The 16654-nt window shown below is 36.0% G+C and overlaps 1 protein-coding gene across 1 annotated transcript in view; it reads left to right on the top strand.

The window, feature by feature from the left end:
• The window catches only part of LOC123566489 (vacuolar protein sorting-associated protein 11 homolog), a 30384-nt gene extending 18844 nt beyond the window's left edge, over positions 1 to 11540 (top strand). Inside the window, exons 21-26 of the mRNA XM_045360642.2 lie at positions 230 to 318; positions 6505 to 6712; positions 7101 to 7199; positions 9391 to 9450; positions 9851 to 9983; positions 10873 to 11540. Coding sequence (XP_045216577.1) covers positions 230 to 318; positions 6505 to 6712; positions 7101 to 7199; positions 9391 to 9450; positions 9851 to 9983; positions 10873 to 10932 — 649 coding nt within the window. The 3' untranslated portion in view covers positions 10933 to 11540. The remainder of the gene's footprint in view (positions 1 to 229; positions 319 to 6504; positions 6713 to 7100; positions 7200 to 9390; positions 9451 to 9850; positions 9984 to 10872) is intronic.
• Positions 11541 to 16654: the final 5114 nt, after the last annotated feature.

The raw sequence follows: 16654 nt of genomic DNA on the forward strand, positions 1-16654 counted from the left end.
TAGCGTAATAAAGCCTATTGTTTTTGTTAGGTTTAAAGTTACACAATAATTCATGAGTTATGTTTTCTGTTGTCTGGATGAAGGAGTTATGGAGCTAGAGAAAATAATGAAACTTTGTAATTTTGTGACTGTGATTTGTTTTCTGTTAAGATTTAATAGATGTTTTACTATATTTTTGTTTTTACATTAAAATACATTAAAAACAGTTTTGAAAATTACTTTTTTCCAGAATGCAGGACACGAACCTGTGGGTGCAGGCACTGTCATATTTTTCCAAAAAGGAGAACCTTAAACAACAGCTTAGCACTGTTTTGCATCATATCCTTGTCATTAATTACCAGCACAATCAATTTGATTGGCAGGTCTGTTAAGATCTGGTAATAGGTCAGAGACCATAACCCAGTTCTTCGAAATTTTAACCAACTGTTAAACTAACCTCTGCTTAAATATTAGTCCTGGGAATTTCTCTTATTATTGTTCATAATCCTTAACCCATACAGTTGGTTTTCTAAGTCATCTAAAATGTTGAAATATAATCCTAAAAGTTAATCGACTGTTAGCTTTATTGCCTCTTAACCCTTAGCCTGCTGCAGGCGAATTTAACAGCCTTTGCAAACAGCTTGGAACCAGATCAGACGCCGATTAAATCGGCGTCTGATCAGGTTCCAAGCTGTTTGCTACTCTGACAATATTTCTTCCAATTTTGGAGCAAATTGAATGAACTTTACAATTTTAGCAGACGACATTTCCAGCAGACGACAATTTATCTAGCATGCTAAAGGTTAAAGTTTGAAACAAGTGGGTCCATAACTTTGTGTGTCTGTAGTATCTGATATTTCCCACCTGGTGGATTCAGTCTGAAGGGTCCACAGCACACAAGATTCTCTTTGACGATTTGTATGAAACATTCATCCCAGTTTTGTGTCAGAGGCTGTGAAAGAAGTTGATCAGGAATACCACTTACCTTGAAAAGTCAGGGAAAATGAGTTTTTTTCAAGGCCAGTGAATTATCAGGGAAATATTGATAATGGTCAGTGAAAAATGAAATTTGATAAGAAATGAAATTCTGGGTCGATGTTTAAAATGTTTAGTGGCTATGGCAGTCTTCAAGCAGTATTTCTAAGTATTTCCAAACACATTTTAGTGTGATATTTATGTATAAAGATAATTTAAATATGTTTTAATTAATTTCGTTTTTATACGCCCGTTTGAAAAACGGAACGTATTATGGGAACTCCCTTGGCGGGAGGGCGGCGTCCACAGACTTTGTCCGGAGCATAGCTTCTTCATGCATGGAGGGATTTTGATGAAACTTGGCACAGTTGTTTACCATCATAAGACAGAGTGTCATGCGCAAGAACCAGGTCCCTGGGTCTAAGGTCAAGGTCACACTTAGAGATCAAAGGTCAAATTCAAGAATGACTTTGTCCGGAGCATATCTTCTTGCTTGGAGGGATTTTGATGAAACTTGGCACAATTGTTCACCATCATGAGACGAAGTGTCATGCGCAAGAACCAGGTCCCTGGGTCTAAGGTCAAGGTCACACTTAGAGGTCAAAGGATAAAAGAATGAAAACTTTGTCTGGAGCATTTCTTCTTTATGCATGGAGGGATTTTGATATAACTTGGCACAAATGTTCACCACCATGAGATGGAGTGTCTTGCACAAGAACCAGGTCCCTAGGTCTAAGGTCAAGGTCACACTTAGAGGTCAAAGGTCGGATACAAGAATGACTTTGTCCGAAGCATTTCTTCTTCATGCATGGATGTAACTTGGTACAATTGTACACCATCATGAGACGGAGTATCATGCGCAGGTCCCTTCTTTAGAATTACTTCCCTTTGTTGTTACTATAAATAGCTTGTATCGTAACTCTTTCATTACTAGTCGTAGGGAAAAATCGAGACCACTTTTCTGTAGTACAACATGCATATTACATCCAATTCTGAGGTGTATTTTGACCTATCTCTATGTGGATTTAGAAAAACAAAAGAATTACAAGAATTACTACCATAAATTTAAAATTCCATTTGCAAATACAGGTGCTAGTGTAAAGAAATTTGCTGTGACGGGCGTATATTGTGACATTCTGGCACTCTTCTTCATGTTAACTTTGGAATTTTGAAGACTGAAAGGCTTTGCAACCCTTGCCTTCAGAGCAGAGTAATCCTATTCTTTTACTCATATATTTTGGTATTTGTTAATGAAAGTTTGTTATATCTGAAATAAAATGTGGATTGGACAGCTTTAGGGGAGGATGATGCTGAAAATATATGGTGGTATTGGTCAGTGAAAAGTATGGTTTAGTCAGGGAATTTTATTTTCTCAACTAAGTGGCAACCCTGTTGATACTGGCCAGAAATCCAAGAATGCAGTTACAAATAGAAATTTTACTTCGAGTTGGTGTAATGTTATTTTTGGGGGTTCTTCTTATGGTGTAAATTGTAATGACAAATATACTGTAGAAGTGGAAAAGTTAGCAATGTAGAAATGTTTGCAAATTTCGCAAATTAAAAAAATTAGCGAAAATATTAGCCAGCATAAATTTTCATTTTCAACATGACACATCAGTATAGTTAAGCCTGCCCGCTTAGCTCAGTAGGTAAGAGCGTTGGTCTACGGATCGCGGGGTCGCGAGTTCGATCCTCGGGCGGGGCGTATGTTCTCCGTGACTATTTGATAAACGACATTTTGTCTGAAATCATTAGTCCTCCACCTCTGATTCATGTGGGGAAGTTTGCAGTTACTTGCGGAGAACAGGTTTGTACTGGTACAGAATCCAGGAACACTGGTAAGGTTAACTGCCCGCCATTACATGACTGAAATACTGTTGAAAAATGGCGTTAAACCCAAAACAAACATCTGTGTAGTCAAGTAAAGCTTAACAATCTACCTTTGACATTTCATTGTGCCCCACCACTCAGTGAAGGGGGCATATAGATTTGGTCTCGTCCGTCCGTGCATCCATCAGTCCATGCGTACATCCTTCTGAAAAAAGTTGGTGAAGCGCCTAGCTCAAAAAGTATTTGATATAAATTGATGAAACCTTGCATGAATCTATATCATGATATGAACTTGCGCACCTCTCAATTTTTTGTCTGCTCAAAAAGTATTTGATATAAATTGATGAAACCTTGCTTGAGTCTTTATCAGGATATTTACTTGTGTCCCACCTTTTTAGCTCACCTGTCACAAAGTGACAAGGTGAGCTTTTGTGATCGCGCGGTGTCCGTCGTGCGTACGTGCGTCCGTCCGTAAACTTTTGCTTGTGACCACTCTAGAGGTCACATTTTTCATGGGATCTTTATGAAAGTTGGTCAGAATGTTCATCTTGATGATATCTAGGTCAAGTTCGAAACTGGGTCACGTGCCATCAAAAACTAGGTCAGTAGGTCTAAAAATAGAAAAACCTTGTGACCTCTCTAGAGGCCATATATTTCAAAAGATCTTCATGAAAATTGGTCAGAATGTTCACCTTGATGATATCTAGGTCAAGTTCGAAACTGGGTCACGTGGGGTCAAAAACTAGGTCAGTAGGTCTAAAAATAGAAAAACCTTGTGACCTCTCTAGAGGCCATATTTTTCATGAGATCTTCATGAATATTGGTCAGAATCTTTATCTTGATGATATCTAAGTCAAGTTCGAAACTGGGTCACGTAGGGTCAAAAACTAGGTCATTAGGTCTAAAAATAGAAAAACCTTGTGACCTCTCTAGAGACCATATTTCTCAATGGATCTTCATGAAAATTGGTCAGAATGTTCACCTTGATGATATCTAGGTCAGGTTCGAAACTGGGTCACGTGGGGTTAAAAAGTAGGTCAGTAGATCTAAAAATAGAAAAACCTTGTGACCTCTCTAGAGGCCATATTTTTCATGAGATCTTCATGAATATTGGTCAGAATGTTCACCTTGATGATATCTAGGTCAAGTTCGAAACTGGGTCATGTGGGGTCAAAAACTAGGTCAGTAGATCTAAAAATAGAAAAACCTTGTGACCACTCTAGAGGCCATATTTCTCAATGGATTTTCATGAAAATTGGTCAGAATGTTCACCTTGATGATATCTAGGTCAAGTTCGAAACTAGGTCACGTGCGGTCAAAAACTAGGTCATTAGGTCTAAAAATAGGAAAACCTTGTGACCTCTTTAGAGGCGATATTTTTCAATGGATCTTCATGAAAATTGGTCAGAATGTTTACCTTGAAGATATCTAGGTCAAGTTCGAAACTGGGTCACGTGGGTTTAAAAACTAGGTCAGTAGATCTAAAAATAGAAAAACCTTGTGACTTCTCTAGAGGCCATATTTTTCATGAGATCTTCATGAATATTGGTCAGAATGTTCATCTTGATGATATCTAAGTCAAATTCGAAACTGGGTCACGTGGGGTCAAAAACTAGGTCAGTAGGTCTAAAAATAGAAAAAACCTTGTGACCTCTCTAGAGGCCATATTTCTCAATGGATCTTCATGAAAATTGGTGAGAATGTTCAGCTTGATGATATCTAGGTCAGGTTTGTAACTGGGTCATGTGCGGTCAAAAACTTGGTCAGTAGGTTGAAAAATAGAAAAACCTTGTGACCTCTCTAGAGGCCATATTTTTCACGAGATCTTCATGAAAATTGGTGAGAATGTTCACCTTGATGATATCTAGGTCAAGTTTAAAAGTGGGTCACGTGCCTTCAAAAACTAGGCCATTAGGTCAAATAATAGAAAAACCTTGTGACCTCTCTAGAGGCCATATTTTTCAATGGATCTTCATGAAAATTGGTCAGAATTTTTTATCTTGATGATATCTAGGTCACATGTGCTCAAAAACTAGGTCACTATGTCAAATAATAGAAATAACGACGTCATACTCAGTTGAACACTGGGTCATTTGGGGATAGGTGAGCGATTCAGGACCATCATGGTCCTCTTGTTTTTTTTTGTCTGTCTCTGCCCCCTAATTCCATAGTTATGGCCTCTGAAATAGTCAAAAATGCACATTTTCACCTTGTGATGCGCCTAGCTCAAAGGTATTTGATATAAATTGATGAAAACTTGCATGAGTCTTTATCATAATATAAACTTTAGCACATCCTTTTTTTTCTGGCTCCACCCCTATTTCCAGAGTTATGGCCCCTGAAATAGTCAAAAATGCACATTTTCTCATAATGATGTGCCTGTCTCAAAAAATATTTAATATAAATTCACGAAACCTTGCATGAGTCTTTATCATGATGTGACCTTGCACACTTGGCATTCTTCTTGAGATTTTAGCACTTATTAAAGAGTTACGGCTCTTGAAAAAGCCAAAATAATGGATTTTTTTATTTGTGATGCTCATAGCTCAAAAAGTATTATGGCCTAGAATAATGAATCCTTTATATAAAATGTTTGTTGAGGCTATACTCCCTTAAGACTGTTTTTGCCCTGTCCGTCTGTCTGTCACATTTCATTTCCGATCAATAACTGGAGAACCATTTGACCTAGAACCTTCAAACTTAATAGGATGGCAGGGCTTATGGAGTAGACGACGAGTAGGGTCATGCCATCAAAGGTCAAGGTTATAGGGGCCTGAACATGGAAAACCATTTCCGATCAATAACTTGAGAACCACCTGACCCAGAATGTTGAAACTTCCTAGGATGATTGGTCATGCAGAGTAGATGACCCCTATTGATTTTGGGGTAACTGTGTTAAAGGTCAAGGTCACAGGAGCCTGAACATGGAAAACCATTTCCTATCAGTAACTTGAGAACCACTTGACCCAGAATGTTGAAACGTTGTAGGATGATTCGACATGCAAAGTAGATGCCCTATTGATTATGGGGTAACTCTGTTAAAGGTCAAGGTCACAGGGGCCTGAACATGGAAAAACCTTTCCGTTCAGTACCTTTAGAACTCCTTGACCCAGAATGTTGAAACTTCATAGGATGATTGGACATGCAGAGTAGATGACCCCTATTGATTTTGGGATCACTCTATTAAAGGTCAAGGTCATAGGGGCCTGAACATGGAAAACCATTTCCGGTCTGTAACTTGAGAACTCCTTGACCCAGAATGTTGAAACTTCTTTGGATAATTGGATACGCAGTGTAGATGACCCCTATTGATTTTCGGGGTCACTCCAAAGGTTAAGGTCGCAGTGGACAAAACATGGAAATCCATTTCCGGTCAATAGCTTGAGAACCATTTGACCTTCAACCTTCAAACTTCATAGGATGATAGGACTTACAGAGTAGATGACCCTATTGTTTTTGGGGTCTTGCCATCAAAGGTTAAGGTCACATGGGGCTAAACATAGAAACTTTTCCCAATCCTGTCATGCGAATATATCCACTTATACAGTAATCATAGTAAAAGCACAAGTTATTCCCAGGTTAGATTCAGCCTTTCTGACATACTGAAACTGAATACAAAGTGAATTCTAGCGTAAACAGGATTGTAAAAAACTGGTAAGTGATTGAACTTTTGATTGAAAACTAATTTTGTTTATTTAATCTTTCCTTAACAGTGTTTAGATATAGACAAAATGAATTTGTTACCTCCACTATTAGTAATTCAGACATTAGCTCACAGTTCAACGGCAACCCTGTCTGTGATAAAAAATTATGTGATACGCAAGCTGCAGTTAGAAAATGAGCAGATCACAGAAGATGAACGTTTAATAAAACAGTACCAAGAAGACACGGAGAAAAAACGTCAGCAAATTGAAGAACTGAAAACAACGTAAAACATACTTATTCTCCTTCTGTTGCCAGAATTTCTTTATATTGATATTGATAAACTTTTAAACTGATATATATCGGTAGGTTTTGCTCCTTAATTTCAATTCTGTCAATAATTTATTCCTGTTACAAAAAATGATAGTAATACAAAAGATAATTATATAGTTATCTACTTGTTGATATTCAAGATGTAAACTTCAAAAGTACATTTTGATAATACTTTTTCATGGTTTAATTGTAATGTAGCAGTGTCCTGAATTTTGACTTTTCAGCATCTGCGTGAAATATTGAACCAAAGTGTACTTGTGTGTATTGACATAAACTATATCTGATGCTCTGATACTAGCTTTCAAGTATCTGTACTTTATATATGAATACTGTCATTTTAGGGCAAAGGTGTTTCAGAACACAAAATGCAGTGTATGTCACCATCCACTAGATCTTCCTACAGTACATTTTCTGTGTGAGCCACACTCCTTCCACCAACAGTAAGTTAATTTTAGCTCATCTAAGCGTGACGTTTTTATCGTTGGCTTTTAAGATGGCTGGGTGTCAGCAAGCGGTCAGTCACCTCCAGTATCTTTAAAGAATATTTCTTCCAAAATGATAAGGCAAATTTCAACCAAACTATACAGGAATGTTCCTTGGGTGGTCCCTATTTAGATTCCCTCAAATATGGGTCATCCAGGCAGATATCTGGTTGCTAAGGCGTCCAAAAGGAAAACATTTAAAAATATTTTTCTAAACAAATGCTGGCATGATTTCAAAATAATTTCACAAAATGTTTCCTGGGTGACCTAGTAAATTCTTTCATTTTGTTCCACTTATATAGGTAGCTGACAGAGGGCAGGCTAGTTTCACTATACGCCTGTATGGAAAATTCTGAAAAAATCACTGAAACCGCTAGTACAATTTCAAAATAATTTCACAAAGTTGCGCCTTGAAGTGCTCCTCTACCAGATTCCTTCAGGTTATTTTGATCGATGTACTGTAAAACATGGCCTCCAGGGGGTGGTGCTAATTCTCTCTACATGATTATATATTTGACAATTTTTCAGTCTGGTCAGAATGCTGGCCAGATTTCAAAATAATTTTTAGCAGTGTTCCTTGGGTGTTCTTCTACCAAATTTGTGCAGTACAGCTTTGAAACTCAGATGAGTGATACAGAGCCATCATGGCCTTTTCTTTAATATTGAAGTCAACTTTCTGATCCTGCCAATTTTTTATTCCAGTGGATATAAGAATGCAAATATGTCTGCTTGTTTATTCAGGGTTTGAAGTATAATATAAGTTCAAAGTAATAGAGAAAAAAATAATTATCAAATTGCTAAGTTTTCTACTGGAAGGACCTGAAGTGCTAAATCATTAGTTTGCATTTAATGTTGAAGTCACGTTTTTAAGAAATCCAGAAAATTCTATGAAATACAGTAAACCTCGCTTATAAGGAACAGCTTGGGACCTCTAAATATTGTTCCTTATAACCGAGGTTCCTTATAGCGAACTAGTTCCTTGTAACCGAGGTTTGTATAACGAACACAATTTGTATAGTGAACACTATTTGACTGACGTTTGAAAAGGGCTATGTGTTCACACTCCGGGCCGACCATGAATCTTTATGTGAGAATGTTGAGAGTCTAGTAGTAGTCCGGTCCTTTCCTTGAGAAATGGTAAATAAACTGCCTGCATGTATATGACTGAAATAGTGTTGAAACACGGCGTTAAACCTAAACTAAGCCAAAATGTACATCGGTAAGAATGACCATAATTCGTATTTATTTTTTGTCAGTTATTATCTTCCTTCAGAGAGCACTACATTATGTCTATAAGATATGTTGCAGTTTCTCCCCTTACCTTGCTCGAGGATAGACATCAATACTAATATAAAATAAATGTTCAAATTTATATTTTGCGAACATTGTCATGTACATGTACAAGGGAAATATCGTATAGAACTCAAATCTTCGAAAGGAGAAACCGTCATTAATATCGCAAAATCTAAACAATACATACGGATTAATGCGTAAATTGTACCTACATAGTTTTGCTATCCTGCTATAATGTTTACAGTTGAAAATTTGGTAAACTGGACTGTTTGCTATTGTTAATCACACGTAATTAGCACATTTATTTAGAATAGTACGAGACAATAATGACCAATATTAATATCCCAAGGTTTGGTGACCGTTACTGATTGTCGTTCACCTACCTAATACATGTAGCTCTCGAACATAATCTTGAGTAAATATAAGTCTACTATCGTATACTATTTGGTAAATGTTAATGATGATTTTTATTGTATCCGTAAATAAACAAATTAAAGATCATAGTTCTAAATGAAATATGTGTTTATTCATGTGCAAGAAGGCGCGTGTAAGTGCCGACGTTACTCCGACGCCACAAGCGATTCTCCTAATTATTTCCGGTTTTCAATAATTTTTTATTCTTTATGTCTGTTCGCTATAATCGAGGGGTTTTCCATTGAATTTCGTACTTTGGGACTTGAAAAAGTGTTCCTTATAACCGAGTGTTCCTTATAACCGAGTTCCCTATAACCGAGGATTTTTACATCATATAAAGAAGGAGTTAGATCGGGGAATTGAAACTGTTCCTTATAACCGAGTGTTCCTTATATCCGAGTTCCTTATAAGTGAGGTTTACTGTATTTATGCTTTTTTTCAGTTGCTTTGAGAGTTATGCTGAAAATGATAATGAGTGCCCTGTTTGTGGTGTTGAAAACAGGTAAGAATATGAAAACAGTTTATACTGTGATTGTACACTGATGTAAAGTTTTGGTATCTTACAAAAGAAATTGCTTTGCATTTAAGTATTTGTCTTGAATAGAAAATTTATTTAGATGGTGCACAAGTTGAGGTTCCACTGTTTTAGATTCTAGTGCTTATAATAATAAGCTGTATGTTTACCTTGATAATACCAGCTTGTTACTGTTCCAACAAAGACATATTCTATTCAGTTCTAGGACTGTTGTCACATGGGGAAGAAAATACTTGTTTTGCATTTTGAAGGCTTATACTGTTCATAGGTGTTGTTAGGGGAGTTTACATTGTATTGTATTTCATTGGCTGTTTAATGATGGAGTTGTTTTTTTTTCTTGGATAAATGTAGGATTAAATTATTTCAGGAAAATCATGGATATAATACATGCTCAAGAGCATGGCAGAGACTTACATGAAACATTCCACAACCAGCTGGAGAGGGCACCAGATGGGTTCTCAGTAGTCGCTGACTACTTTGGTCGAGGAGTATTTAACAAGGTAACATGTTTGTAAATAATGAAAGCCGATACTGACTGATGCTTTTTATATGCCGGAAGGGACGTATTATTGTACGCCCAAAGGGACGTTTTATGTTATGACGCAGGTGTCCATTAGTCTGTCTGTCTGTCTGTCCCGTATCAATTTCATGTCTGCTCTGTAACTCTTGAACCCTTTGAAGGATTTCATCAAGACGACATGCAGAGTGCATGTTTAAGATGGCTCGCTTCAAGGTCAAGGTCAGGTTATTATACCTTCAGGCGTATATTGCTCCGCATTGCGGTGCTCTTGTTACTCATTTGTTGCTCTAGCCACAAGAAAGGAAACAGTTCATTGAGGAAATCTAATTAGATGTTTGGGTTGTCATCAAAGGTTTGACATTATCAGGAGACAGTCCTGTTGGTGGTATCATTAAACATGAATATGCTAATAACTACAATGGCAGATTGCTCTGTAATGAAATTTCAAACTTTTTAAAATTTGTTCTCGGTGAAGTGAATCAATATAAATGATATTTTCATTCATTGTAAAATCACTTAATTTAGTGGGTGTAAAATTTCAGCGATTTGCCCAGAAATGATATTTTGTTGGCATATGAATTCATAGGTTTCCACTGTCAAAGATAAAAGAATGGGAACTTTACTTGTTTTTTTGGAGGATTGAATTTCATTGACTTACACAACCAAGAAATCCATGAAAATTAGTTTCCCATGATTATTGATGATTTTACAGTATTTTGAGTGTATGATTACAGCCAATAAAATATTCTGAATGAAACATATACATGTATCAGTTTTTAGGAGCATTTTCACTCATCATATTGATGTTGATAAAAAACCTTGTATGATGACTGTAATAAGATTAGACATTATTTACTCTATATTTGCAGGTGACATTGATCACAGATTCTCCAGCAAGGCTTGCCAGTGTAGCCAACAAATATTCATAGCACCTTGTAGTTATTCAAGTCATGATATTTATTGGGTAAATGTGTCAAAAATGACAGAAATGATTTGCTAAACACTTCCTAAATGCATGGATGTGAGAATGAAATGGTGTCATCTAAGCGACAAGATAATTTAAAAATTCTTAGAACTTTTGGATTATTTTCTTTGGTTCTATAGGTCAGACTTTTTTCAACAATTTTAGGTGCAACCATTGTTTAAAAGACGTGGACCCAACTCTAGTATTTGTGATAAATATGTAACAAGATTGTACTTCCATTTAGTGCTCTGTGTCTCGCTAGTAGAATATCAAAACTTCCTCAAGTCAGTTAGATAGTTTCCTCAAGTAAAGGAAATCTGCATCCCAAGTAAGATATTCTGAAATAATGAAAGTACATTATTTTGTGACTAAAGAATGTGATGAAAATATCAATGAGTGCTAAAATGAGGATTAAGGGGCAGAAGGCCATGAGAACTGTTAAGTAAGTGTTTGATGAAATATGTGCAATATTCTGTATATGCTTACGCTGATACACATTTTGTTTTTCCGTTTTGCAAAATTATGTTATACATGTATGTACTATTGTTTTATTGTAATAAAAACAAGAATTTATTCAGTACAATTTGTTACATTTAGTATGACTATTGGAAGAATAGGTAGAGTTAATGCACTCACCCATGCACAGGCATCCCAGTTTGGTTAAGTTTTTGTATGTGTGAGCTTTTATCTGAGTAATCAGTTGTGGAAATGGATTGAAACTTCACACGCTGGTCTGTGTGGTGGCCTAATCTGCACTGCACAGGTTCCATAACTAATTTTAGTATTGTCTCTTCTTTACCTATTAATAACAATATTTGGTAATATTTTATATGTTAAGCTGGTATCTCAGTGAACACTTTAGGAATATTTTAAAACTATTGTGATGTTATTACCTGAAATACAAGGTCCTAGAATTCTCTTCTGCTATGCCTATTTTTTGACTTAGTAATTTTTGTGAGATCTGTTATCACATAAAGCATTATAAGTAGTTTTATCAGTCAAAATTAATTCCCTTTTGTACATATTAGTGTCTGTGTTTTCACTTTTTCAACTTCCTCAGTGACGAGGCTTTTGAGCTTGTGTTACATGTATTCAAGAAAACACTTTGATGAGAGAACATAAAGAAAAATTGAACTCTCCTTTTCAGAACGATTACAAGATGCATGTTCCTATTTACTCTTCTATTGCAGATTCTATACCATGCATTTCTCCTGGTTTAAAATTTGTCAGTATATTACAATGTAAATAAAATTTCAGCTGTTTTTCAGATATTTGTTTTTTTCATAAATTTTTGATTTTATAAGTAGATTATCATAAAATTTTCAGGATATGTTTGGCATAAAAGCAACATTTCAGTGTAAATAGTTTGTAATTAAAAACAAGAGGGCCATCATGGCCCCATATCACTCACCCGAGTTTAGTTGCTTGTTTGAACAAATTTCTTTGCTAAAGTTTCAAAAACAAAAACGTAGGCGAGTATGTCACGGTAAATATAATTCGAGATAACTACTGAAATCTGTATAAAAAATTATCAGATAGTCCAAATCTCTTTCAGTTGCTGTAGCTTCAAAAACAATAATGTAGGTCAGGGTTAAGAATATTAAAGATGAGTATTGAAATATGTCAAAAATTATACATGTGATCCAAATTTATATGCTGTAATTTCAAAAACAAGAAAGTAGGTCACAAGACTATTCAAGGTGAGTATTGAAATTTATATAAAAAATACACATGTGGTCTAGAAAGGTCAGTAGGTCAAGATTAAGAATTCTGTATCAAAAATTATACACATGGTCCAAATATTTTTGCAGGACGCTACATCTTAAATATCAAAGCTCTAGGCCATGTGGTTTTGTACAGGAAGATTTTCAAAGTTTTTCCCAATATAAGTCTATATAAACCATGTGACCCCCAGGGCGTGGCCATATTTGACCTTAGGGGGATAATTTCAACAATCTTGGTAGGGGACCACTAAATAATGCTACATACCAAATATCAAAGCCCTAGGACCTGTGGTTTTAGACAAAAAGATTTTTAAAGTTTTTTCTTCCCGTTGCCATGACAACCAGTGTTATGTTTTGAAGTAGATCATCCAAGGAACTTCCCTGTGAAGTTTCATGAAAATTGGGCTGGTGGTTTAGGAGATGTTTAAAGGAAAGTGGACGGACGGTGAGCGATCACAATAGCTCACCCTGAGCACTTTTCAAACCACTTTCATGCACTTCTAGCCGAACCGGCAAGTGTCCTATTTACGTCCTCCAATGGACAGTAAATATAACAACTTGGAATTAAGCTAGCGCTGTAGTCCAACTGGCTTCCCAAAGCACCATTGTCTCGCAGAATTTAAAGAATTCTATCCTACTTCATATAATATGAAGAACTGTGGCTATGGGAATAAATTCAGGTAGGTGTAACAAATCTTTAATCGACTTGGATAAATTACCAACGGTAAGTACAGATATCGGTGAGATTTTGGGCTTGAGTTTTGATACTGGCAAGTATTTTAGTTTATACTAATTTATTTTAGCGCGATTGTGATGAAAGCTTCAAGCTTATTTGAACCACTCTCGAGTCCGCTTGCTGGAAAAAACAGTACGTATTGGTGTCATACTGACGTGAAGTCAAAATTTGGTCTATTGAAGTGAACAGGTATGAGAAACAGAAGTTGGCGTATAAGTTTTAGCGACCCTATGGCAAACTCATATATTCTATTTCTAAATGCATTTATAATGTGTTGAAAAGCAGTTTCTTGAGAATCCGATAAAATTAAGAGTATCAAAATAACGAATAACTAGCCTGCATGCGTGTGTCAATGTTAAATAAATGTTATTTGCTATAATTGTGTACAGGTATTGGTTGATATATCACAAGCTGTCTTCCAGGTATCCGTGCTTGTCCTTGAAATAATCGAAGTTCAATAACTCGTGTGCATGTAAAGGTTGATATGCCACAAACTGACAGGTATCCTGCTTGTCCTTAAATAAAGTTTAATATGACCACCGTACAAAATCGGTTTTTGGTCACTATGCCAAAGTAATGTATAATTATAGACACACAGAATTGAACCAATATTTATGATGAAACCAAAGAACTGACTGTTAGCGGCAACTTGATGTATCATTTTGTTTGCTTTGACCTTGACAAAAGGACAAAAACAGAGTCATCCATTGACTCATCCTGTGAAGATATACAGTGAAAACGTTCTTTATTTTATGAGTGGAAGCCGTTTTCAGTCTAGATGTCACTGACCTTGACCTTTGATCTACTCGCCTTCAAAACAACAGGGATCACCTTGACCACATGCAGTCATCCTTGGAAGTTTGACAACTGTAGGCCTACACAAAACTTATTTTTTACCCCTTCCCCACGCAGACCAATGCACCGGACAAAATGGTCTTCTTTGAAGTCTAGCACAGATATCTGCTAAATTATTTCACCCTTCTTGCAATTTCATAAATATTTTTCCCATTCAATTATTTGAGGAAATGAAAATCTGGTAATTCCTGTGGTGCACATCATGGTACGTACAAGCGTCACATAACTGAAAACTACAGTCTTTTTAAAATATTGATTAAATTGCTGTTTTAACTTTTTTAAAAACATAAACATAATCTGCATTTTGACCAATGTGCATAAAATTTGTGAACAGCACCTATAAAGACCTCTACTGAGTAGTCCGCTGATCTGGAAAATATCGATGACTTTTCGACCTATCACAAGTAGATATATAGATACGTTTGATAGACGCACGGTGATGTATCTTATGTTAAAGATCTGTGGAGGTGTGCCAAACGTTTCTGTTCCTGAGGCGCCGAAAAACAGGTCATATAGAAACCCAGTTTAATTGTTTCATCTGTGGAATATCCATTGAAGAAGAAACTGCAACAAACTATGCGTCCTGGTATCGGTTATATTTTCACGGATACTGGTACATGAATATGTTTGTCAGAGTTCACATGTACATAACCGTTAATGACGAGAGACAACGTGTGACGGAAAATGTACATACACGACATTGCTCAATGCACGTGTTTCATAATGCAATTGTGCTAAACAATGTCAATGCAATTTGATACAGTGTTTGTTTTCCGTTTAAAGCAATGAACCAAAGAGCTTACCTTTCGCAAATAGTTTAAAAAATACTGAAAGTACGCCTTACATTTCTTAAATTAAGGGGACGGTTAGATCGATATTTCAATATTAACATATCAAAATTTCAATAGTATTAAATAAAACAAAAGTATATTTTTATTCATTTTACCACCAAAACCCATTTAAAAATTCACAAAAATACACTTGTAAGATGCGTCTTTAGAAAACGTGTAAGATGCGTCTTTAGAAATAAGGCAGTGTAGAATTTGATTTTTACAGGGAAATTTTTAAATTTCACACACATTTTAAATGGTCTTTTACGACAGGGCATGACAACGCCATTATTTTGTTTTTGATGTCATGTTCTTTCCTCATAACGCCTTTTGCCAATTTGTAAATTCTAGATGTTTTAGTGCATTTTTGTGACTGTTCAAAGATGGGCTGAAGTCGTAAAATGAGTGAATTCACATGGTAGCATAATTTCATTTCTTTTTGAAATTGTTAAAACTTATAAACAATATATTGTTCTAATCGTAGACTAAATTTCAAAAGTGTATGTTCAGTAATTTTTAAATCACTGGCAAAAGAACTAATGGCGGGTTAGCTGTTTTGTTCAGTATACATTTACCGACATATGTGATGATATATCCATCTGCATCTTCACAATACTCCCGAGAAAGTCGTTCACAATATTAATGACATGGAGGCGCTTAGTTTACAGAGGTTCAGTCCAAAATTTAAAAAAAAAAAAAATGTTTAAAAGAAACAGAATATTATACTGTGTACTAACATATATCCAATTTGAGGCTGAACTCTAGAAAGTGACCCCTGCAGCCAGTTCAAGCAGATATTTAGAACTGGGGCTAGATTCAATATATGTTGGAGTAGTGTCGCAGTATCTGGGTGAGAATTTGAGTTATAGGCCTACTGGGTGCGTGAATGAGGTATGAGAAAATTACGTTCCGTGTTGGTGTTAGATAATTGTGTGCAACAAAAAACTAATTAGACTCGATCTTATATATATAAAAAAAATATTTTTTTATTATTTCTACGGGGTTCTACAGATTTCCACTGGAGTTCTTGCACCAAGAGTTAGACTATTTAACACAGACAAATCTAGCAGCAACTCTATACTCAGTTATAATGGTTTGCTGCCATGGCTGTCAGGCGGACGATAGAGTAGCATTCTAACTTGAATGTTACATAGGTGATATAAGCTGCTTTTGTATCTGTTTATTGTTTGTTTGACAGTTTGTTTTACGGATAGTCTTTGCTGTTACATCATTTATATGTAAGGTACACTTGATATCTTTTGCGATTGTTACAACAAGATAATCCCCAGCTGGGTTAAATTCCGTTGCACATGCGCAGTCTTCTTCCTAAGGTTCCAGAAATCTGTCGGAAACAAGTTTGTAATTGTTCAGCGTATGTCCATGAATCAAGTGAGGAATAAACAGGGACCAAGGACAGAGCCCTGTGGAACCGAGGATAATAATGGCAGCTTCTTGGAGAGGTGACCATTGACCGCTTCTCTCTTGTCTCAGCTCTGAAAAAAATGATCTGATTTTTATCTAAGCGCATACATGTGCAGAAAA

Source organism: Mercenaria mercenaria, chromosome 8, assembly GCF_021730395.1.
Source record: "Mercenaria mercenaria strain notata chromosome 8, MADL_Memer_1, whole genome shotgun sequence".
Lineage (NCBI taxonomy): Eukaryota > Metazoa > Mollusca > Bivalvia > Venerida > Veneridae > Mercenaria > Mercenaria mercenaria.